General features: G+C 50.9%; 1 protein-coding gene across 2 annotated transcripts in view; it reads left to right on the forward strand.

Annotated features, from left to right (window-relative positions):
- UPP1 (uridine phosphorylase 1) overlaps positions 1–18,479 on the forward strand; it is a 28,663-nt gene extending 10,184 nt beyond the window's left edge. The window contains exons 3-9 of one of the 2 annotated variants that reach the window (XM_030307638.1): positions 5,763–5,827; positions 10,481–10,598; positions 13,600–13,758; positions 14,739–14,853; positions 17,084–17,293; positions 17,579–17,725; positions 18,239–18,479. In XM_030307638.1, the coding sequence (XP_030163498.1) occupies positions 5,784–5,827; positions 10,481–10,598; positions 13,600–13,758; positions 14,739–14,853; positions 17,084–17,293; positions 17,579–17,725; positions 18,239–18,396 (951 nt within the window). In that variant the 5' untranslated portion in view covers positions 5,763–5,783 and the 3' untranslated portion in view covers positions 18,397–18,479. The remainder of the gene's footprint in view (positions 1–5,762; positions 5,828–10,480; positions 10,599–13,599; positions 13,759–14,738; positions 14,854–17,083; positions 17,294–17,578; positions 17,726–18,238) is intronic. The other variant, XM_030307639.1, reaches the window with a different exon arrangement.
- Positions 18,480–24,720: the final 6,241 nt, after the last annotated feature.

Consider the following 24,720-nt stretch of genomic DNA (forward strand, 5'->3'; position numbering starts at 1 on the left):
CTCCCACGACCCCTCCCTGGGTTTGGCGAACTGGCCGGAGCCGCTCATGGGACTCGGGGACAGATCGCTCACTAGATCACTGGTCTGTTGTAAAAGGATTAAGTCAGGAACAGAGGGAAGGGAGAGCTGCCCAGGGTGCCATTGGGGAGGGGGTGCTGAGCTCCCTGCCACCCCAGGGACCGCTGTCCCCCCATCTCCACGTGCTCACAGACCCTGGCCTGTTGGGATTTTATGGGGGTTTCAATGCATGGACACGACTGATGAAATCATTGGCCATTGGTGATTGATTCAACCTCCAGACCCTTGAGGTGGGAGGTGGGGCTGACAGAGCCAATCTCTAATCGCGTGATTGGTTTCCCTGGCAACCAGCCTCCACCTTCTGGTGCTTTCCAAGCCACCTCATTAACATAACAATAGACCCCTTAGCGCGTTCACCACTCTGGGAAACTGGATGAAGACCACTTACAGCCGACCCTTGAATAGCAGGGGTTTGAACTGTGCAGATCCAAGTACATGTGGATTTTTTTGGATAAATACAGACAGTACTGTAATTGTGCTTTCTCTTCTTTATGATGTTTTAAATGACATTTTCTTTTCTCCAACTTTAAGAGTATAGTATATACTACATAAAACATACAAAATGTATGTTCATCAACCATTTATGTTTTCAGGAAGGCTTCTAGTCAATAGTTAAGTCTTTGAGGAATCAAAAGGCAGAAGCACCAGGCGGATTTTCCAGTGCACCCCCCCCTCCACCACGTTGTTCTGGGCTCAACCGTATGTATATATCTGTTTCCCTTAAAACCACCAGTTACCCGCAACAGGTGGGCTTAATCGGATATAAAGTGTGAAACTAGCCAAGAAGCACAGACTTGCTGAAACACGTGGCCAGTAACATGGTTCCCTGGTCACTGCGTGGTTCAAGAGGGGATCCCCAGGTAGGGGATAATCTTTTCTAATAGGATTTTAGTCACAGAAAAGGTGTGGGTCTGTCTACAAGGCAAGACTTCATTCCAATAAGAGAGAAAGCATATGATCCATGACTAAAACATATTTATATCCATGAGATGGAGGGATTTGCACGAAACCCATTTGCCAAACCTCAAACGGTCCATTGGGCAGTATGGGTGTTTCCCAGGATTGTATCTTGGCCAGTGGGACAAGCAGAGTTCCTGCCATATTGGTTCATGAACACTATCCTTTCACGGTAGACCAATGGTTTAATGTGTGTACAGTTGTGAGTACTGGGAATTTAAAACTTTCTGGTACGGCCACATTGTTCTTTGGTCCACACCTGAGTTCTCTCTTTTTATCAGACCAACAACTGTCAGATTTCCAATATTGATTCTCCTTTTATGGGGCCCATTGTTGGGCATCTCTGGTCAATTTTTCCAGGCCGTCATTTGGAAAAACATATCTTTGGACCATGACTGGGGTCCTGCTGTTGGTCTCCTTTAGCACAGCATTTTCATTGGAAATATAAGCAAAGTGGTTTCCTTTGGCCTCCAGGGGGATGAGGCTAAATGCCTGGAACCCTTAGTAATAACTAGAGCCACCAGCAAAAAGTATGGCACCTAGTAAATGTTGGACATAGGAGCCATTTTAAAAAAATATTTTTTATTTATTTTAGAGAGAGAGAGTGGGGGGAGAGAAGGGGTAGAGGAGGGAGACACAGAATCCAAAGCAGGCTCCAGGCTCTGAGCTGTTCAGCATGGAGCCCGACTCGGGGGTGCTCGAACTTGTGAACCGCAAGATCATGGCCTGAGCTGAAGTCAGTCACTCAACCAACTGAGCCACCCCGGCGCCCATTGGAGCCATTCTGAATCTTATCCTCATGGGAGGTAAGAAAATTGTTTCCCTTCCGAAATCATGAGCTTCCCCAAAGGCACACTGAGTGTCCGCATAAATGTTTGTGGTTTTGCCCTTGGCTAAAACAGAAGCTCAATTTAGGGCACATAAGTCAGCCTGTCGGCCAAACAGAGGAGCCTGAGGTGAAGGTGCTGTCTCGGTGACTTCAGGGGAGTTGTATAGCACATCCAGTGTGACATTTGATGCTTTGAATAAGGACCATCAGTAAACCATGAAAGGCTGCATTGACTAGAGCAGTTTCCTGTGAATTGTCACGGGAGTCAACAGGTGATCTGTCAATGTGAGGCCACTGTGAGTGATTTTATCCTTGATGGAGAGGAGAGGGGTGAGAGGGTTAAGGATCCTGGAACCAGAAAGAGTCATTGTAAGAGGAACAGTGACCAGGATGATGTCACGGGAGGTGAGGCGACAGGCTGAAAAGTCTTGAGCGTCAGGAGAACTTAGGAGGGCTCCTGCATGGGGCACTGGGATGGTTAGAGGAACCCCTGTGACTATTTCTTCAGTGGCCTTAACTGAGAGGGCAGTGGCAGGAATGGCTGTGAGGTCAGGGGGATATCCCTGAGTCACAGGGTCTAATTGTTGGGTACAACACCCCATGGGGTGATGGTGGTCTCCGTGTTTTTGGGTGGGCGGCTCCCAGGGCATCCCCCTCCCTCTCACATGCAGAGAGGAAAAAGGGAGGGGCACCTGGGGGGCTGTGTCGGTCGAGTGTCTGACTCTTGATTTCAGCCCAGGTCCATGATCTCATGGTTCGTGGGATCAAGTCCCATGTCGGGCTCTGCACTGAGAATGTGGAGCCTGCTTGGGATTCTCTCTGTCTCTGTCTGTCTCTCTCTCTCTCAAAATAAATAAACTTAAAGAAAAAAAAGATACTGATTGTCCTTAGCAACTGGAACACTAAAAATGCACCACATAGGTCAGTTACCTATGAAAACGTGAAAACGTTGCTTTCAGTGGGCACGGATGTTGGGAGTGTATGGGGGTTAGGAATAAAAGGGTTTTGAGGGATAACAGTCTTATCGATTGCCTTGAGGTCCCGAACAAACCTCCATCCTTGGCCATCGGGATTTCTCACAGATAAAGTAGGGGTGTTACAGGGACTAGTACCGGCGATAATGAGGCCCTGAGACCTGTAATTCTCTATTATGGGCTTGACACCCTGAAGGGCTTCTTCATTTATAGGCTATTGACTTATTCTAAGGACAGGTTTTGAGGGATCTATTTGAGCCGTATTGGCAGGTCCTCTGTGGACTGTGCCAATATCAGTTAAGGATTTTGCCCCTAAAGAGGATGGTAGCTGATCCATTTGTGACAAATTACCAGTGTCCCCAGACTCAGCTGTGGTCCTGTCAGAGACAGAGCAAATCAAAGATGTCAAAGGGTCATTTAAATCCCCTGGTTGGCTGTGTTGATGACTACTGTCAAGTTCTAGAATTATCTTCCCCTTTGGGGAAAAAGAAATTCTGGCATGATGCTTTTCTAAGAAGTCTCAACCCAATAAATGAGTAGGGGCAGAAGGCAGAGTCAGTATGTCTCAAAGAGAGTAGGTTCAGAGATGGGAAACTGTTGAGTTGTAAGAGACCCCTCCTCACTAACTGAACTGTTCAGGTGCTCTGGGCGGGTGGCAGTGGGGCTGGGCACTGAGGGTGTAGGTCCTGTGTCAGTAAGGATGGAGGTTCATTCCCAGTCTGGAGAGTGGATTCTCCGAGCTGATTACCAGCGACGGGCCGACAGGACGTTGAAAAGTTTGGCTAGCGGTCTAGAAGCACCTACAATGCCTAAATTTGTTAACAGTCTTTTTTTCCAATATCCTGGTTGCTTGTAATAACAGCAGAAATGAGACTTGGCTAGGGTGCAACCAAGCTGGTTTGCCAGGATAACTAAATTTGGAGGGGACGTAGTTTCCCATTCCGGCCTGGCCCTTTTAACTGGAAGGGAAAGATCCTGGATCTTTGATAAACAGATATAAACAGAGATATAACTGTTGATAAGCAGAGAATTAAATACTGCCTGGGTGGACTCAATAGCTAAAGGGAAGACCAGAATGTCTTTAAAGTCAGTTTGGAGTCCATCGTCATAACCATGAGCAGATTCATCAGGCTTTTGTGTACACGCCTCAACCTTGTTCCCGTCACCAGGCTTAGGAAAAGCCATTATAATTGCTCCAGTGAGTGAGTGTTCCAGCATCTTGCCAAAATTCGGGGGTGTGTTGCTCTAACTCCTGCTCGGGATGTTTCCACCAGACTGGCTTCATCCAGTGTTTGGGCTGGCCCCAGCAATCAGCGTGTGGATCTGCTGATACAAATCCGAGAAGCCAGGTTGGAAAGTTTGAATAACTATGTGCAATTCTTCAGCAAACCTATGGGGGTCCCCGGCCACGTTGGAGAGCTCATTAACTCTGGCCCCCAGTTCAGCCTCAGTCCGGGGACCATAGGAAACCGGGAGTCCATTTATATCCTCAGAAGGCTTAACTTTGAAGGAGCCGGTTTTAATAGGTTCGGGATGCAGAATTCAGGGGAGCATCAGGAGAAAAGGAAGGTAAAACAGATAAGAAGGAGGGGGTGGAGACAGGGCAGGTGTAGAGAGAGCAGAGGAAAGTAGCCCCGGGGCCTTGAGTCTGTGGACAGAGAGATGGGGGAGGGGAACAAGAGGCCGAGCCCCAGGAACTTAACGCGGCCGCATCTGTGGTTTCTTCTTCCTCCGGCTTTACGATGGTATAGTAAGACAGGGTTGACTTGTGCCTGCTTCGGATCTTCTCTCCTTCCTTGGCAGGTGCTGGAAATCCCACAGTTCAGACCTCTCCCCCGACCCCCACCCCTCTTCCTGGGCTGTCCCTGACACCTGAGATCCCACAGGGGTGGGCAGCCGGGAGTGGTCTGTGGGGCCAGGCTGGGAAACCAGGAGTGACGCCTGCCCACCTTGGCTTCTGGTGTATTTCTGCTAGCTCCTTGGAAATTAGCAACCCTGGAGGTCACATAGCGCACATGGGGCCTGATGTGAGTGTGCACAGAGTTTCAGCACTGGGCTTCCACAGGCCAGTGAGCCAGAGTGCCCTGGGTTCCTCCAGTGTGGGTGAGTGGGGTGGTGGGGGGGACTCGCTGTTGTTAAGTTAATTACACAAGGAGGCCTTGGACGGAGGTGTCAGATCTGATGCCCAGGTCCCAAGTCAACACCTGGTGTTGAGCCTGTCAACACCTCAAGGGTGTCAAGTCAAATCCCTGAGGACAAGCTATACTTGATCTGCCTACCAACCATGTCCTGGCTTCCCTTCCATACCTGCTCCCTTTAATTCTCTCCTGGGGCCTTCCTGACAGCTTCTAGTCTGACGCTGCCTTGTTCCAATAGATTTTTGCCAAATAAGCTCTTAAGAGTCTCTTATATGCCTGAGTCTATCTTTAAATAATATTCTGGGGGCACCTGGGTGGCTCAGTCGGTTGAGCATCTGACTTTGGCTCAGGTCATGATCTCACAGCTCGTGAGTTCGAGCCCCATGTCGGGCTCTGTGCTGACAGCTCAGAACCTGGAGCCTGCTTCGGATTCTGTCTCTGTCTCTCTCTCTGTCCGCCCCCTCCCCCCGCCCCCTGCTTGCACTCTGTCTCTCAAAATTAAATAGACATTAAAAAAAACCCTTTTATTCTTATTTTTTTTAATGTTTATTTATTATTGAGAGACAGAGACAGAGCATGAGTGGGGGAGGGGCAGAGAGAGATGGGGAGACACAGAATCCGAAGCAGGCTCCAGGCTCCGAGCTGTCAGCACAGAGCCCAATGAGGGGCTCAAACCCACAAACCACAAGATCATGACCTGAGCTGAAATCGGATGTTTAACCCACTGAGCCACCCAGGTGCCCCCTACAAAACTTTTAAATAACATTCTGTGTTGTTTTCTCCTAGGCTCCTGCCCAGACTGAGAGAATGGCTTCCTCGGGACTCCAAACAAAGAAACGTGACAATCACAAGTAAGGCTCTGGCCGACCACAGGCTGGTTAGATCCTTACGTTTATGGCGATTACTGTGTGACACATGTTTTTCCGAGAGCCACCGTACGGTAACACGTTTGATTCTGGTGACAGAGACTGGGGATGAGATGACAAGAGCCCTGGCGTCTGGTGCCAGGGACACGCGGTGTTGGCCACGCGGGCAGCTCTGGGCTCAGAACGGCTCTGGTGGGGCCCCTTCTGAAACACGGCCCCTGCTTGTATCCTGGCCCTGTCGGGGTTCGGAATCGTAAATACTTTCTTTACAGTTTTCCGTGATTCCAGCTGGTGATCCTTACAGCCCATCTTCTATGTCTATTTGTGCATTGCTGGCCAAGGGAGAGTTTCTTGCCTTCATCCTGATTCCTGCCTGGGCTTGAATCCAACAGTATTTTGGTTTCCTCGCTCCCCTTGGTGTCCCCCACCTCTCCTGGGGTTACCTGGGGGTGCCCTGGAGCTGGGCTCAAGGTCATGGACAGGACCCAGCCGGAGTGGCCCCTGGCCTGCCCTCCGCTTGCGCTCCCTCACTGGTGTGTCCTTGCCCACCACCGCGAGGCGGCTGTGGTGTCAGGAGCTCGAGGCCAGCTCATGAGTGCAGCCTCTTATGACAAACATTCATGTTAAAGTGAGCCCATAAGGTGAGGGGTACTGATAGAACCCAGCTTCCACGGCAGTCGTGAGTGTGAAGTAGGTTTTTATGCGCGAGCTATTCGATTTTCAAAATTTATGTTTATTGTTGAGAGAGAGAGCGTGAGCAGGGGAGGAGCAGAGAGAGAGGGAGACACACAGAATCCCAAGCAGGCTCCATGTTGACAGCAGACAGCCTGATGTGGGACCAGATCCCATAAACCATGAGATCATGACCTGAGCCAAAATCAAGAGTCAGATGCTTAACCGACTGAGCCACCCAGGCTCCCCATGCATGAACTATTAGTTACATCAGTTCTACCGCAAAGCCGAGTGCCTCCCAGGTACTAAGGTTTGTATCTGTGTCCAGAACGGGGCCTGATGTGTGGCTGGGGTCAGATCCGGCTGGCTGCTCTGAGCTCTCCCTACCCCCTGCCCCAGACTCCCTTCCTCGCCTCTTCTAGTCCCTGAGCACCTGTCCCGAGGCACCTGGACAGCTTGTAGAATCAGCCAGTTTGCATCCATTTTGCATTTCCTTTCCGGAGCAGGTGTTTCACGAATAGTTGTTAAATGACTCAAGTGACAAAGCCGGATAAAGTGACTGGGAATTGTATGTAGAGGAGAGAACGAGCTTTCCAAGTAATGTCTTTGATTTGTTTTAACATCTTTTAAAAAGTAAGTTCTGACATGGTCTGGTTCATTATGGTCCTTGTCCAATTTATCTATTTTAAAAGCATTGCAGGGGGTCCCCAGGCGGCTCAGGTTGAGCCCCGGTTGAGCGTCCGACTTCAGCTCAGGTCATGATCTCACAGTTCGTGGGTTCGAGCCCCGCGTCGGGCTCTGTGCTGACAGCTCAGAGCCTGGAGCCTGCTTCGGATTCTGTGTCCCCTCCCTCTCTGCCCCTTCCCTGCTCATGCTCTGTCTCTTTCTTTCTCTCAAAAATAAATAAAAACATAAAGAATTGAAAAATATATTAAAGCATTGGTGTTCTTCATAATAATGCTCTGTTTCCTTCTCCTTCTCTTCCTGGAATCCGAGAGGGGAAAAAAAAAGTTTCCCATTTTGAAATAATGTGGCAAACTTGTCTTAATCACATCCTGTTTTGTCAGTTCTGACGCTTGCCGCTCAGCCCTTCTACTTGGTCCTCCGTGACCATAACATCCCGAAGGCATGTAGCAACCATCCTGTCATCAGTGACGGTTGTCGTGAGAAGACCTTAGGACGCCATGACCGTGTGAAGGTGTCAGAATTTTCATAGCAGCCGTGGGTACAGTGTAAACGGATGAGCGAGGCCGTGTGCCTACAAAACCCCAATCAGACTCCGGCTGGATCTGCCCCGCAGGCCGCAGACACTGTCGTGGCCTGGATGCTGTGCCCTTCTCTGTCTTACCGCAGTTACTACCATACTGTAGCTGTGTTTGCTCCCATCCGTTTTCCTTACTCGATTTTGGGCATCTTGGGGCACAAAGTGCCTTACAGTGGCTTTTCAGGTCCGGCGGAGTGATTAGTGCAAACAGGAACTCATGACTTAGTCATATGGATAGCTTGCTCTCCCAGGAGATCACCCGTGTTGTTGCACCCTAAGCCAAAATCAATACAGTCAAACCTTGGTTTGCCAGATGGTTCGCTCCAAAATCCAAAAATATCCATGTAAAAATGATTACAATACTGTCACATAATACACAATAATAAGGAAAATACAGAATAGAAAAATAAATTAACCTGCACTTATGTTTGAAAGCCTTTGTGGCTTGTGTGAGGGAGACGAGAGAGGAGGGTTACTGTGTAGGACGACTTTCACGATCACTAATGGAATCACTGCTGTCTATTGGTCCCCTGGGATCTTTTTCTGCATGGGGGCCCTTGTATACGCTCGCACGGATGTTGACTATAGTGCAGTATCAATAAACTCTCGTCATAGACTGTATTTACTGTAACTGGTAATAAGGCAGCGGAGGAAAGGGTCTCTGTCCGCAGGCAGCCTGACCTAGAATGAAGCAAAGCGTTCCTAAGCTCACTCTTGTACGGAAAAGCAAAGGACTGTCCACAGGTGCTTTGAAGTGACAGAAAAGACACCAGTGCCAGTTGTGGGCACCTTCCAACGTGCTGAAAAATCACTGATTTCTGCCAAACACCACAGCCTGAGACCGAGCATCCGAGCCTGGGAGACGATCGCCCACAATCCTGCAGAGAGAGAGAGAGAAGGACCATTGGCTCAGTTGTCATCATGTGTCATTCGGTGTCACGTATGACTCACGTTGCAAGACATCCATCGCTTGCTTATCGAGTTAAAATTCTTAGAAATGTTTGCTTGTTGGGTGCCTGGTGGCTCAGACAGTGACGGGCCAACTTCGGATTAGGTCACGATCTGGCAGTCTGTGGGTTTGAGCCCCGCGTCGGGCTCTGTGCTGACAGCTCAGAGCCTGGAGCCTGCTTCGCATTATTGGCATTATGGCTATCCAGCGCATCTCTTTGGTAGGAAAATGTGTGTTTTCAGTTATATTTTGAAACATTGGGCACATGTCCCAAACTCTCACACCCCCAAGGAAACAGCCGCTGCGCTGGGGACCTGAGTCCCATAAAGCATCTCCCCGGAGGAGTTCTGCAGCATACTTTTTCTGATGGGCTTGGTTTACAGGGTGTGAGAGACTCAAGCCAGCCCGTGCAGTCATGTGGTGGAATTTCCAAGTCACAGGCAGCTGAGAGCCTCTTCTCTTACATCTCTTTCTGTTTTTTTTTTTTTTCTTACAGAGTTAAATTGAGGAGGAAACAGATCAGTGGGTTCTGGGCAGAAGGTCAGGCATGGAAGGAAGAATGAGAAGCTTCTGAATGCCCTCACTCAGGGATCCATGTCTGTCTGCGCACCCCTGGTGCCCGACAGGCCAGGCTTTGGTGGGGAGCACCGTGGCCTCTGGGAGTCAGGCAGGCACAGATGTCAAAGGAGGCGTGTTTAAGCTTGTCAAGTTGGAGATGCGGTCTAGACCTACACATCTGGTTGTGTAAATAAAGTTTTTTTGGAACACAACCACACACACTTGCATTTGCCTCTGGTCCCTTTCATGTGACAACATCAGGATTGAGTTGTGACAGAGCCCATGTGGCCTGTGATACCCAAAATATTTACTATCTGGCCTTTTATGAAAAAAGGTTTGCTGACCCCGATTCTAGGCCAGCAGTATGCTGTCTGATAGAAATAATAATGTGAGGGGCCCCTGGGTGGCTCAGTCGGTTGAGCAGCCGGCTTCACCTCAGGTCATTATCTCACAGTTTGTGAGTTCAAGCCCCACATCATGCTCTGCGCTGACAGCTCAGAGCTCAGAGCCTGGAGCCGGCTTTGGATTCTGTGTCTCCCTCTCTCTGCCCCTCCCCCACTCTCTCTCTCTCTCTCTCTCTCTCTCTCTCACTCTCAAAAAATGAATAAAATGTTAAAAAAAAAAAAGAAAGAAAGAATAATGTGAGCCACACACACTTTCAAGTGGCCACACTGGAAAGAAAACCAAAATGGAAAGATGTCTTCTCTCATCCCTCCCGTTGGACATTGTACAGGAGTGGTACTGGCTAATGCAATAAGACAAGAAAAATTAAACCCAAGGTGTACAGATTGGAAAGGTTACCTCTGGAAGGGAGAACAAGAAGCGTTTTTTTCTTTTTTCTTTTATTCCCATCCATATTTCCTATGTGAATGTATTATTTTGAAAATAAAGCCAAGTTCAGGTGTTGAATGAACTTGGGTAGCAACTGGCTATACTTTCTATGGGGTGATTTAGCACTTTGATCTTTGTATTTTCTTGTGCTCTTCTGAGTTCTTTGTGATTCCCCTCCCAACAGGGGCCCGGGGTGTGGGGAAGAGATGTGGGGAAGGAGAAGGGGGCAGAACGGACACAGGCAGGTGGGAACATTTGTGGTGCTAGGGTGCCCCATCTCAACTGACACAGGATGCTTCTGTTCTCACTTTGGCCACTGGGTGCTGGTGCTCTATAAACCTTTCGCCTTTCTATTTTGTGACAGTGGCCACTTTGTACAACCCACCAACCCAAATGTAGCAACAATGCAAGAAGATGTCCTGTACCACTTCCATCTCAGCACCAGCACGCACGATCTCCCTGCTATGTTTGGAGATGTGAAGGTAAAAGGCAGGGCTGTTGATTCTGGGGATTTGTCTTAACATCAGTCTCGTCATAGGTGATACTGGTAGACATGGACACAGAGGACAAGTTCATCAAGTTATATCTTCAGATTTTTGCTAACCGTTGCTTTTAAAATATGTAAACTAATGAGTTTATGAAGGAAACCTTGTAAGTTCTGCCATATTGGTGCCTAAATAATCTCTTATAAATTCAGTGTGTAATGGAAACCATATAAAATAAATTTCCTAATGCTCCACTCGGAGAAAAGGAAAAGGAGTTACAAAACATTCTGTAGAGGAACAAGGGAGAATAAGCGAGTAATTACATGTGTCTCCTTGTAATATAAAGTGCATGTTTGTTCTTTTAATGGCTTACTTGGCTGAATGCAACTTCTAGCCCATTTCCCCCACAGAGTCCTGAGTTCCTCAGTGTTGGTTTATCCTGGCACAGGACTTTTGAAATGTCTGATCCCTGTGGGTAAAGATGGACTAATGTTTAGATTCAAAATCAAAACAATGAATGACTCAAAATTTCCCTGCTTCTCGGCGGGTCTGTCTTAGCAGCCACCGTATTCCTTTCCAGCTGTGAGACGACTCCCCATGTATTCTTTTTTTTATGAGAGGGATTTTCTCTGGTTACTTAGAACTAATAGTATTTTCTTAATTGGGGTATAATTAACATATGGTGTTAAATTAGTTTCAGGTGCACAATATCATGACTCAACAATTCTGTACATCGCTCAGTGCTCGCCATGATAATGTGATCATCATCTGTCATCAATGTTATTACCATCCTGTTGAGTATATTCCCTATGCCATACTTTTCATCTCCATGACTCATTTATTTCGTACCCGAAAGTCTGTGCCTCTCAATCCTTCTTACCTCTTCCCCCATCCCCCCTACACTCTCCCCTCTGGCAACCACCAATTTGTTCTCTGTGCTTAAGGTCTGTTTTTTTCTTTTTGTTGGTCTCTTTTTTCTTAATCAGTTAGCTTTGTTTCCTAAATTCCACATGTGAGTGAAATCATATGGTATTTATCTTTTTTGGACGGACTTATTTCACTTAGTGTTATACTCTCTGGCTCCATCCATGTTGTTGCAAATGGCAAATCTCATTCTTTTTTATGGCTGAGTAATATCCCATTGTATGTATGTGGACACACACACACACACACACACACACACACATTTATTTATTTATTTATTTATTTATTTATTTATATCTTCTTTATCCATTCATCTATCCATGGACACTTGTGTTGCTTTGATGTATAGCTATTATAAATAAATCTGCCATAAACATAAGGATGTATATAACTTCTTGCATTAGTGTTTTTGTTTTCTTTGGGTAAATACTCCGTAGTAGAATTATTGGATCATATGATTTTTCTACTTTTAATTTTATTTTTTATCTTTCTTAAAGTTTATTTATTTATTTATTTTGAGAGAGAGAGAGAGACAGAGTAAGCGAGTTTGAGCAGGGAATGGGTAGAGGGAGAGACAGAATCCCAAGCAGGCTCCATGCTGTCAGCGCAGAGCCCAAAGTGGGGCTCGATTTCATGAACTGTGAGATCATGACCAGAGCTGAAACCAAGAGCCGGAACCTTCACCCACTGAGTCACCCAGGTGCCCCCTATTTTTAACTTTTTCAGGACCCTCCATACTGTTTTCCAGAGTGGCTGTACCAGTTTGCATTCTCATCAACAGTGCACGAGGGCTCCCCTTTCTCCACATCTTCACCAACACTTGTTGTTTCTTGTGTTGTTGATTTTAGCTACTCTGACAGATGGGAGGTGGTATCTCATTGTGTTTTTGATTCGCATTTCTCTGATGATGAGTGATGTGGAGCCTCTTTTCATGTGTCTGTTGGCCATGTGGAAGTCTTCTTTGGAAAAATGTCTATTAAGGTCATTTTTTGAAATGGGATTATTTTGTTTTTGTTTTTTTTGTTGTTGTTGCTTTAAAGTTTATTTATTTTGAGAGAGAGAGAAAACACAAGTTGGGGAGGGGCAGAAAGAGAGAGGGAGAGAGAGAATCCCAAGCAGGCTCTGTCTACACTGTCAGCACAGAGCCTGGTGCAGGGCTTGAACTCACGAACTATGGGATCATGACCGAGATCAAGAGCCAGATGCTTAACCAACTGCACTACCCAGGCACCCCTAAAATGGGGTTATTTGGTTTCTTTGCTGTTGAGTTGTATAAATTCCTTATATGTTTTGGAGACTAACTCCTATGGGATGTGGCATTTGCAGATATCAGTGGGTTGCTTTGTCCTTCTGTTGTTGGTTTTCTTTGCTGTGCATTGTGTTCTTAATGTATTTACTTTCTATGCGTTTGAATTTAACCTTTCTAGGCGGTGGGGATTTCTTTTGTCATGTTTAGAAACTAATAATTCTTTCATCATCAAACTCCTTAAAACCAGCTCATTTACTTTTTCTTCTTGTGTAAAACAAAATGGAAAGTAAGACTGTATATATAATACTTTGCAGATTTTAAGTTTTACTTCTCTGAGCGCCACCCACGCACCTGATTTCTACCAGTTCCCGACTCCCACTGGGCCCTTGGCTCTTTCCATACTTTGGCCGTTTGGCTCTTGGACGTCTGGGTGGGAGACGTTGGTTAGAAGCCCATTGTACAGATGGGCTTGGGGGCCCCGGTCGCACAGTGAGGCTCCCTCCAGGACATCGGCCGAGCTGTGCACTTGGTGGACGGAGGCCGGGCAGGCATGGAACCTCGAATTACCTCCCCAGAGATAACAAGGGTCTGGTTTCCCTGTGTCGTGCAGAACTGTGACCCGGTATTTCTCACACTGAGTGAGTGTGCATCACGCACAAGCCTCTGCATCACTCACAATAGCACACGTAACTGGGCTCCCCGGACCCAGGAGCTGTGAGGCCTTTTTCCCCAGCAACGTCTAGGTGATGCTGATGTCTGCATCTAGGTAGCACCCTTCATGGTGCTCTGTGCCTGTGCTGATGGGGCTCTGTTCTCTGGCTGCAGTTCGTGTGTGTCGGGGGAAGCCCCACCCGGATGGAAGCGTTCACCAAATACATGGCCAAGGAGCTGGGCCTTGACCACCCAGGTGCAGAATATCCCAACATCTGCGTGGGGACCGACCGCTACGTCATGTTCAAAGTGGGCCCCGTGCTGTCTGTCAGCGTGAGTACCTTCCCTGACGGTGGGCTCGGGCCTGGGGCTCCGCAAGCCCCCTGTCACCCCCGCCTCCTGCTCTCTGCACACACACAGGCCTGGTCCCCTCGACACCTGTTTATGCTGTCAGGCTGGGGGCAGGGTGAGACGTCTCTAGCAGCGTGAACCGCCCAGAGCACTCCAGTGTGTGGAGACGGTGTTCAGTTCCAGATAGTTCGTGGAGGCAGGAGCTATGCAAGGTCACACGTGACCAACATAGGTGCGAGAGCTCGCCCCAGCCTTGGGAGCAGCGCCTGTGCGTGTGTGGGCACTCGGGAGGGGCTTCGTGGGATATGTGCCCTAGGAGGGCCTCTGAAATAGACCAGCGAGGTGGCAGGCACCCAGTAGCCAAGGGACCGGCCGTTACTTTTTGAGGCAGAAGCAGGGAGCGCAGGGAGAGAAGCAGGACATGTAAAACTGTGACAGTTGTGTGTGGCGTGGGCATCTGTGCAGCGTCTCCGGCCGGTGGGGACGCTCGTTACCTGGCGCCTAAGTAGCGGGCTGTTGCTTCCCCGCCAAGCCTCCATTTCCTGGGCTGCTACCTGCTTCGCAGATGTGGGGACCAGCTGTGCGACCCCCTCATGCAAATGTTTGCATTTCCCAAAGTGTCAATAGTTTTAATTAATTAATTTATTTATTTTGAGAGAGAGAGTACAGGGGAGGGGCAGAGAGAGAGGGGGATCCCAAGCAGGGTCAGTGCTGGCAGCACAGAGCCCGATGTAGGGCTCGAACTCATGAACCATGAGATCATGACCTGAGCCGAAGTCAAGACTCGGACGCTCACCGCACTGAGCCCCCCCAGGCGCCCCAGTAGGTTTTAGGTTTATACTTGGAAGGTCATGTCGTCTCCTTGCCGGCGCGCGATGCACAGAGAGCGCCCCGGCCGCCCCCTCGCCCCGCCTCCTGCCCCCCCCTCCCCCCACGTAACGCGACGTCCCTCCTGGTTCTAGCACGGCATCGGCATCCCTTCTACCTCAGTCATGCTGCACGAGCTCATCAAGCTTCTGTACCACGCCCGCTGCTCCGATGTCACTGTCATCCGCATCGGCACCTCGGGTGGGATCGGTGAGTGTGCCGAGGGCCTCCGCCCAGGGCCAGTGTCCCCGCTGCAGACCCAGTGTGGGGCGGGCTTGGGTACGAAGAGCCCTCTACCCGGCTTTGTTCAAGGAAGCTCTCTGGCAGGAGGCACGAAGAGAAGCTCTCGTTGTTTCCGGTTCGGCCGGGACCACTAGGCCCAAGTAGGTAGCGGAAGGGCCCTAAGCCCAGCGTGTGCAGAGCCTCGTCCTTTTGGGGGCGACCGTGGAGTCTCCTTGTCTGCCTGCCTCTCTCCGTGCCTTCTAACCTCTTCTTCTCTGCCTCTCTCCTGTCCCCTGCACTCCCCAATCCCTGCAAGGATTCAAGCACCTTAGGAGAAAACCAACAGGAAACTCAAAGACAGAGATGGAACCCAAAGTTAAGATAAGTGTCCTTAAGTTGCCTAAAGGGTCCCCAGGCCAACCTGAACGGGTTTTGTTTTGTCCCTGACAGCCACAAAGAGAACAAAGAGAACAGGATGTTGTAAGAAAGCCAAGGCTGAGTTCAGAGCCAAGGCCCCTGGGGCACATTTGCTTTACAGAAGCTGATCATTCTCTGACTCAGACATTCCCGCCCTGTGCCCCTGTGCCTGGTGGGCGTCTCCCTTCGGGGAACTGCCTGGGGGGCTTGGAGCCCAGAGGAGCCTATACCGGCTGTTACTGGTTCTGCCCTGCACGTATGGGGTTGTGACCTCTCCTGGACTGACCGCAGTTCTGGAATTTAGGTTTTCTGACCAGGGGCGGAGACTGCAGTAGACCCCAAATCTTCTGGATGCATTATCCCGTTTTCTCATGTATACAGACAGATTGATGTGTAAATACCGGTGCTTGAAGGATTAGAAGTCAATGTTTAAGCTGTTCTCAGGGAAAAGTACCGGTGCTTGAGTGGTTTTGTTCTCGGCCCCCGGTGCCATCAGCCAGATGGATACTCACAGCGTGTGCACATCACACCAGCGTCTGCCAAAGACCCTAAAGATCTGAGTTTCTGAGTTCTTGCTCTGGAGGGATTTTTACAGTTGACGATCAGAGAGCGTGGTGGAACACGTGGTGTCGATTTTGAGTCCCCTAAAATAGCCCCATAAAAACAGCCACTAGAGAGCCGACCCAGACCCCAGATGATGCTGGTGACACGCATGGTGTGGCATCTCCACGAATTCCAGCCAGCATAAGGGTGGTGGGTGGGTGCCGGGGCACCACTCGGGAAGAAGCACAGGGTCGTGAGAACAGACAGCCCCCCTCCCCCCCCCCCCCACGTAGCCAGCAGGGACTCTGAGGAAGGGGAGGGGCTCAAACACCCCAGCTTGAGGGTGACTGGACATCAGGAACGGCATGAACTCCCCAGGCTAATGAAGGAAGGAGAGCGCTGAGCACCATTCAGTTTCAACCCCAGCGTGGGACCAGCTGCAGAGAGGAGGGTCTCGATGACCAGGAGGGACCAAAACAGCATGGGAGAGAAAGTCCAGATAAACATGCAGGGGTGGAGGACATACTTTGTAATGTTTCATGAAAACAGCCACTCTGGGGGCTCTAGAACCATCCACTGGTTTCCTCCTCCTCCATTCCTAATGTTTAGGAAACACAGTTTCCCATTCGGATAAGTATCAGGAAAGGCTCGTGGTCAAATCCCACACAAAGCTATTGTAAGATCAAGGAATGAGAGCCGAGGAATGACCCTACAAATAGCAAAATACCCCAGGAAGGTGTGCCCGGAAAGCATTCGGCGTGGAACCTAGTAACACGCGGATGAAAGGAAAGCAGGATCGGTTGGGAATCGGTCGTTGCCGGAGCTGGGTTTGGGACGCACAAGATTTCTTGCCTGTGTTTGTAGTTCCTTGAAATATTAAATAATGAGAAAGCACAAAACTGGGACCAGTTCGGCACATTGTGGTCACCTGAGCGGTGGGGTGCCAGTTACAGAGTGGCGGCTGGAAGGCACGGCACATCAGGCAGGGACAGGGCCTCCTGGCAATTTCTTTTTCTTTGCTCTTCGCTCTTCCATATTCTCTGCCTCTATCATCAGAAAAAGAAAAGAAAAATGCTAATGTCGTACCTCAGTCATCAGAAAAAGAATTTGATGCAGAAAATCGATCCTTAGCGATTTCTTCTTCGAACAGTACAGGGTGTCCCGGTATTTTCTGGTGTAGATGGGTCATTTTCCTTTCTGCTCTGCGGTGCCCTCCCTGTCTGCCCCGTGTGGCCATGACGTCTGCTTCTCCCTCCAGGTTTGGAGCCTGGCTCTGTGGTCATCACCCGCCAGGCGGTGGATGCCTCCTTCAAGCCCGTGTTCGAGCAGATGGTCCTGGGGAAGCGGGTGGTTCATAGGACACACCTGGATGAGCGGCTCGCGCAGGAGCTGATGCAGTGCGGTGCAGACCTGCGGGAGTTCCCCACGGTCCTGGGGAACACCATGTGCACCTCTGACTTCTATGAAGGTGACGGGGACGGGCCTGGCCTCCCGGGGGTGGGGGCGGGGGGCTCCTGCACGGGGGAGGGTCTCCGTCAGTCCTGGGCTCCTGTCTCTTCAATGTTTCCATGGCACTCATAGCGCTCTGCTTATGAGTGGGCGGTTTGGGCTCCAGGGCGGGCAGGGCCTGGGGGGATCCAAAGTGTCCCTGTGTCCCGGCGGGAAGCACGTCGCAGGCACGCAGTAGGCGCTTACTGCGTGCAAGTGGTGAGCACACCCAAGTCAACGCTGGCACGTCTCCATGTGTCTTCAGGGCAAGGGCGTCTGGACGGTGCCCTCTGCTCCTACTCAGAGAAGGACAAGCAGGAGTACTTGGAGGCGGCCCACGCGGCCGGCATCCGCAACATTGAGATGGAGTCTTCGGTCCTGGCTGCCATGTGCGGCGCATGTGGCCTCCAAGGTGGGTGAGCATTTGGTCACGGGGGTCCTTCCTCCAGGGCTCAGCCTCCAGGCCCCCGTCCGGGCCCTCCTCCTGCCCCCACCACCCACCAGCCCCGAGGCACGTGTGGACGGGTTGGCATCGTCCAGCCCTGTGCTCAGACACCCTTGACCGTCACACAGTCCGCTGCAGGGCCCACAGGAGCCCCCGGGCCTCTAAGTGGGATGAGAAAGACCCACCTCGGCTCAGGTCAGGAAGCTGCCAGCGCAGCTGAGGGTTCCACCCCCGAGTTCCTCGTGTCCCCGGCAGGGTCCAGCTCTGCTTTCCAGAATCCCCGGAAGCCTGGCCTTGGAAGGCAGGATAGGGCTCCTCCCACCCTGAGCCAGTCCTGGGATTTGCTCGAGAGCTTCCTTTGGAAGTGAAGGCTGAGGGGGTTGATCCTGCGGGGACAGCAGAGGGAACGCCTCGGCCGGGGTCAGCAAGGCAAGCTGGAAACCCAGCACTTTGTGTGGATGTGGCGTTTGGTCTCTGCAGTGGCCGTGGTCTGTGTCACTCTGCTGAACCGCCTGGAAGGGGACCAGGTCAACAGTCCTCATGAGGTGCTGGTCGAGTACCAGGAGCGGCCACAGCGCCTGGTGGGTCACTTCATCAAGAAGCGCCTCGCGGCTGCCGGAAACCCCCGGGATCTCTGAAGACGCCAAGTTGCAGTTGCTATAAATAAAATCAGCACCCGGGCACCAGGCTGGCTCAGCTCTCAGGGTCCTGAGTTTGAGCCCCATGTTGGGGATGCAGATTACTGAAATAAATAATCTTTTAAAAAAATCACCTTTAAAATCTCCTTTTGTACGTCTTTGTGCTCATTTTAAATTTTGGAATTTAGGGAATTGGATCGTATTTCAGAGGCAAAGAATCCTGCATTAACGACACAAGTGGCTTTTTTTAATGTTTATTTGTTCTGAGAGAGAGAAAAAACATGAGTGGGGGAGGGACAGAGAGAGGGAGAGAGAGAATCCCAAGCAGGCTCTATGTTCAGCGCAGAGCTGGAGTGGGGCTCAAACTCCTGAACCGTGAGATCATGACCTGAGCTGAAATCAAGAGTCGGAGTGAGGCAGCCCCCGCCCGGGTCTGGTGTAGGATCAGGCAGTGCGGAAGGTCTGTGTAGATGCTGATTTTCTGAGGCAGGTGCCAGCTGTGCGTCGGGGCCAAGGGCTTTCCAGCTCCCCAAGACTCAGAGGGGATGTGAGTCTCCTAAAGCTGTGGTTAAAAATGTCCCCGTATACGGGCGCCTGGGAGGCCCAATCGGTTAAGCATCCAACTTTGGCTCAGGTCATGATCTTACGGTTCATGGGTTCGAGCCCCATGTGGGGCTCTGTCCTGACAGCTGGGAGCCTGGAGCCTGCTTCGGATTCTGTGTCTCTCTCTCTCTGTCTCAAAAATAAGCATTTAAAAAAATAAATAAAAAAGAAAGCCACACAGCTGAGGTTGGACCTGAGGCCCTCATGATCCCAGGCCTTTCCCATAACCCCACACTGTCTGCGAGAATTGACTCTCAGGGACGTCATTTCCAGTGACCTCTGATCCCTGACTGGTCTGCTCGTTCATTCTGTGGGTGTCGGGGTCCTGGTTTGCAGCTGAAGGGCGTGACCTCACACTTGCACTTGGCCGAGCTAGAGAACAAGAACAAATCTCCCACCTGTCAGCCCGTGAGCTTCTTCCCCACGACCACAGTCCGTGGTCGAGCTGAGGAACGTCCATGATCCCCCGGCTTGTACAGAAGGAGAAAGGGGCAAGGTGAAAATATTTAGCACGCAAAGCACTGGGAAAACGTTGGGTCTCAAATCCGCTCATAATACCATTGGTTAACATAACACACTACTGTTTGCCGCCACGTTCTAAGGCAGGCCCCACAGCCGGGTCTTGGGGCAGCAAGTTTCTACGTTAGGTCAAGCATCTGCTTCCTTGTCTTCGGAGCCAGGACAGTGGACAGACCCTTCCTCCCAAAGTGGCTGTGGTTCCCTGTGATGGCTAATGTCATGTGTTGACCTGGCTAGACCGTGCTGCCCTGTGTGGTGCGACAGCGTGGCTGTCGCGGTGGAGGTGTTTTGTACGTGTGGTTGACATCTACAGTCGCTTGAGTCTAAGAGGAGCAGAGTGCCCTGGATAAAATGGGTGGGCCTCATCTAGTCAGTGGACGGTCTTAAGAGCAAACACTGAGGGTTCCCGGAGAAGAAGGCATTCTGCCTCAAGTCTGCAGCAGGGAACTCCTGCCTGAGCTTCCAGCCTGGGAGTCTGGCCTACAGATTTCTGGCATGCCAGTCCCCCCAGTTCTGAGAGTCCGTGTGGCCTATGCAGTGGCCAGTAGGGTGACAGCACCACGTGGGCTTGGCCGTGCCTGGGGGGCCTCCCGGCTCTGCTGAGACGTGCCCACACGGGCCACCCGAGGCCTGAGGACGAGGCCCGGCCAAAGGCTAGCTGCTTTTCCTGCAGAGAATTACTAGCCTCTAGAAAGTGGGTGGGATTCCGAGGGAGCACAGGCCTCCACATTTTTGTCGGTGTTAGCAGAAAAGATCTCAGCACAGCAATTCGGCAGTGAACCTGTGGCCTGTGTGGAAGATGGCCGGCCCGCTGCTCTCTGCCGACCTGGCCACCCAGCCCTCTCTCCCCGGCCTGGCTCAGGCCGCGGCCCAGGAAGTCCGGTGTCACCAGGGTGAGCTCCTTCAGTCCAGTGGTGCGACGGGCAGACTGGGCAGTTTATCTGGCAGCTATGCTTTCCAACGAGGCCGGGCCTGGGCCCCGTCCCCACAGCCAGCAGCCCGTCCTGGGACCAGGCGCCTCGCAGCCCTGGGGTCTCAGAAGGGCGCCCACCTCTGCCATCGGCGGGCACTGTCACCGCAAGCCCCCGATGAACCCGCACCGCAGCCCTGAGGCGCCTTTGCGGTCCCAGGCCTCTGGGGCAGGGCAGCCGGGATCAGAGGGGAAAAGCCTGGCTTAATCTTCTTCTCTCACCGCCTGGAAATCCCGCACACTCTTCCAACGAGGGCCCCACCAGGGGGAAGTCTCCTGTCCCCTCCCTCCTGTCCCTTCTCTTCTCTGTCACAGAGGAGAGAAAGGTGGCCGGTTCATGTTTTCGTTTTCCCCTCTGTTTGGGGTGCGGAGAGTCTCAGAAACTACAGTGCACAGCCTGGCGCAGAGCCTGGCATGGTAAACACAGAAGTTTTAGGCTTGGGAGGTGCCTGGGTGGCTCAGCACGTTAGACATCCAATTGCAGCTCAGGTCATGATCTCGAGGTTCATGAGTTCGAGCCCCGAGTTCGGTGAGCTCGGGCTCGGGGCTGACAGTACGAGCCTGCTCTCTCTCTGTCTCTCTCTCTCTGTCTCTCTCACTGCCTCTCGCTCACTAGTGCTCTCTCTCCCTCAAAAATAATAAACTTACGAGGAAAAACAAAAGAAGTTTTAGGCCTGGGCTGGGGAAAGGAGTGGTGTTAAATATTAATCAGCCTATCAAACATCAGATACTATCTTTGGATTTTCTTTTTTTTTTTTTTTTTTTTAATTTTTTTTCAACGTTTATTTATTTTTGGGACAGAGAGAGACAGAGCATGAATGGGGGAGGGGCAGAGAGAGAGGGAGACACAGAATCGGAAACAGGCTCCAGGCTCTGAGCCATCAGCCCAGAGCCTGATGCGGGGCTCGAACTCACGCACCGCGAGATCGTGACCTGGCTGAAGTCGGACGCTTAACCGACTGTGCCACCCAGGCACCCCTATCTTTGGATTTTCAATGACACGGTAGCTCTCCTGTCTCTGCCCACTGAGAAGCAGGTGTTCCGTTTCCCATCCCGCAGAGGAGGGAAACTGAGGCCCGGGATGGGGGGTCGCCCGGGGTCACCAGGCTGTGCGGGGACACACAGCTTGTGTATTGAATTCTGCGTGGGGACGGTGGCCTGCTGGACGGGGGTCGGGGAGGGGGGTGCAAGCCAGCCACCAAGGGTGCCGTTTCCACACTGAGGAGGTAAAGTCACAGGTCCTGCCACTTAGGGTCCCAGAACTGGGGGGCTCACGTCCCCTGTCCTAGGCCATGGCTCCTGGGGAGCACAGGGCACCAGCACCTGGTACCTGCCAAGGCTGTGGGACAGAGGATGTAGGTGGTTGTTTGGAAAGTGCCTGGGGGGAGGGGGGGAGGGGAATAAATAGAACAGAAGGTGGGAATGTGACCGTCCAGGCCCGAGGGGACGTTGTCCTGTTGTCAGATGCCTGGGCAGCGACACAGAATCACAACAGGTGTTTGTCTCATCACAAGGGCGACCAGCAGCTTAGGTGCAAGCCTTTCTGTTCAGAGAACTCGCTCCCCGCGAGCGGGCAGGGCTAGTCTGTGGGCCTGGCCTTTCTCCCTTGTCCCCCTTCCCCACAGTGACCCAGCTGAGTGACCCCAGGGCTAGTCTGTGGGCCTGGCCTTTCTCCCTTGTCCCTCTTCCCCACAGTGACCCAGCTGAGTGACCCTGCAGGGGCCCAAGCCAGGAAGTCTGGTCTGACTTCATGTGTCCAGGGGAAACGCCGCTTCTGTGTAGCCAGCAATACACGTCTATGCCAACGGGCTACCCCAGCCTCGGGGAGCTAGCAGCTAGGCACGGAATTCTTTCCAGGCAGATGTCACAATGTGGTCACAGAGGAGAAACGAAAGCTAAGGAAGGCCCCACCCACACCACCGCCTCTCGGGGTTCTCCCCGGTTGTGCAAGGGGCAGTGACAAAGAGAATTTTCAGGAAAAGATAAAATCACAAACCCCTGCAGGCATAAGAGTGAGCATGTGCCAAAGACTGTATTTTACGATGAGGGAACTGGGCACATGTTCTCAAAGTTTGAGAGAATGGGCAGGGCGCCCGCCTGCCTCAGTCAAAAGAGCATGAGAGTCTTGATCTCAGGGTCGTGAGTTTGAGTTCCACGTTGGGTGTAGAGACGACTTAACGTTAAAAATAAATAAATAAAGGGTGCAGAGAATGGAAAAAGCACACACTGCTGGGAGGGAGAGCCAGGGATGTTGAAACAGATGCTTTGTGGGGCAGGGAGTGGCTGGTTTTGCTTAAGGACTGGAGACAAGTTGCTCAGATGTCTCGTGGCGGTGATGGGGAGTCATGGCCGGGGAGGCTGTGCTGCAGACAGCACGTGGTTTTCTTGTTTTCTTTTTTCTCTTTCTTAATGTTTATTTTTATTTGAGAGAGAAAAAGAGAGAGACAGAGAGAGAGACAGAGAGAGCACGAGGAGGGGAGAAACACAGAGAAAGAGAGAGAGTGTACGAGCTGAGGAGGGGAAGAGGAAGAGAGAGAGAGAATCCCAAGCAGGCTCTGTGCAGTCAGTGCAGAGCCTGACATGGGGCTTGAGCTCATGAACCATGAGATCATGACCTGAGCTGAAATCAAGGGTCAAGGGGCACCTGGGTGGCTCAGTTGGTGAAGCATCCGACATTGGCTCAGATCATGATCTCGTGGTTCATGGGTTCGAGCCCCATGTCAGGCTCTGTGCTGATAGCTCAGAGCCTAGAGCCTGCTTTGGATTCTGTGTCTCCCTCTCTCTCTGCCCCTTCCCCACTCATGCTCTGTGTCTCTCTCTCTGTCAAAAATAAATACACAAAAAATAAAGATAAAAAGAGTCAGGGGTGCCTGGGTGGCTCAGTCAGTTAAGCATCTAACTTTGGCTCAGGTCACAATCTCATGGTCCATGGGTTTGAACCCTGTGTTGGACTCTGTGCTGACAGCTCAGAGCCTGGAGCCTGCTTTGGATTCTATGTGTCCCTCCCTGCCTCCCCTGCCTCTCTTACTCACTCTCTCAAAAGTAGATAAATAGACTGAAAAAAAAAAAAAAAAGAGTCGGATGCTTAACCTACTGAGCCACCCAGGCTCCCCCTTTCTTTCTTTTTTTTTTATCGCGGTAAAAGATACATAACCTAAATATTTGTCATTTTAATCATCCACGTGGATAATTCAGTGGTGTTACTTTTGCAGTGTTGTGCGGCCACTACCACTTTCTGCAGCCAGGATACTTTTCATCAGCCCGAACACAGCTCTGCCCATAACCACGGATTCTTTCCCTTTTCCCGCAGCCCCTGGTAACCCCGAATCCCTCTGAATTTGCCTATTCCACTCAGGAAGGTGGAATCATACCCCCCCCTTTTTTTTTTTTTACCAGTTTGACTTATTTCACAGTTTTCAAGGTCCATCCACGTAACGGCGTAAGTCAAAACCTCGTTCCTTCTTAAGACGAAGTGATATTCCATGGTACGCATATACATCATTTATCTGTTTATCCGTCGACGGGCACACCGCTAGTTTGTCTTCTGCCTGCTGCAAATAAATGCTGCTGTGAACACGGTTATGCGGATGTCTGTCCCGGTCCCTGCTTTGCATTCTTTTGGAGTGTGTATCAGGAGTGTAGACAGCTGGGTCATGTAGCATTTCTACGTTTAACTCTTTGAAAAACCCCTTGGGCATCATTTTATCTCCGTGCAGGAAGCCGAGGGGCAGTTACCATTAAGTTGACCCTCCTTTGCAGCTGGCCCTTCTCACACCCGGTCCCTTCTGGAGAAGGCAAATACTCCTTTTTTTTGGCATTAAAAATTTTTTATTTTAAGTTGATTTATTGTTTATTTTGAGAAAGAGAAAGAGAGAGAGAGAGCACCAGAGAGGGGCAGAAAGAGAGGGAGAGAGAGACTCCCAAGCAGGATCCGCATAGTCAGCACGGAGCCAGATGTGGGGCTCGAACTCACAAACCCTGAGATCATGAACTGAGCCAAAATCAAGATTCGGAGGCTTAACTGACTGAGTCACCCAGGCGCCCCATGGCTTTAATACAGAGGGGAGCCCGGCTGGCTAAGCTCCTACAGGGTGCAACTCTTGATCTCGGGGATCGCGAGTTTGAGCCCCAAGTTGGGTGTAGAGATGACTTCAAATAAAATTTTTTTTTGAATACCAGGAAAGGGGAACCTAAGTGGCTCAGTCAGTTAAGCGACTGACTCTTGCTTTTGG

Source organism: Lynx canadensis, chromosome A2, assembly GCF_007474595.2.
Source record: "Lynx canadensis isolate LIC74 chromosome A2, mLynCan4.pri.v2, whole genome shotgun sequence".
Lineage (NCBI taxonomy): Eukaryota > Metazoa > Chordata > Mammalia > Carnivora > Felidae > Lynx > Lynx canadensis.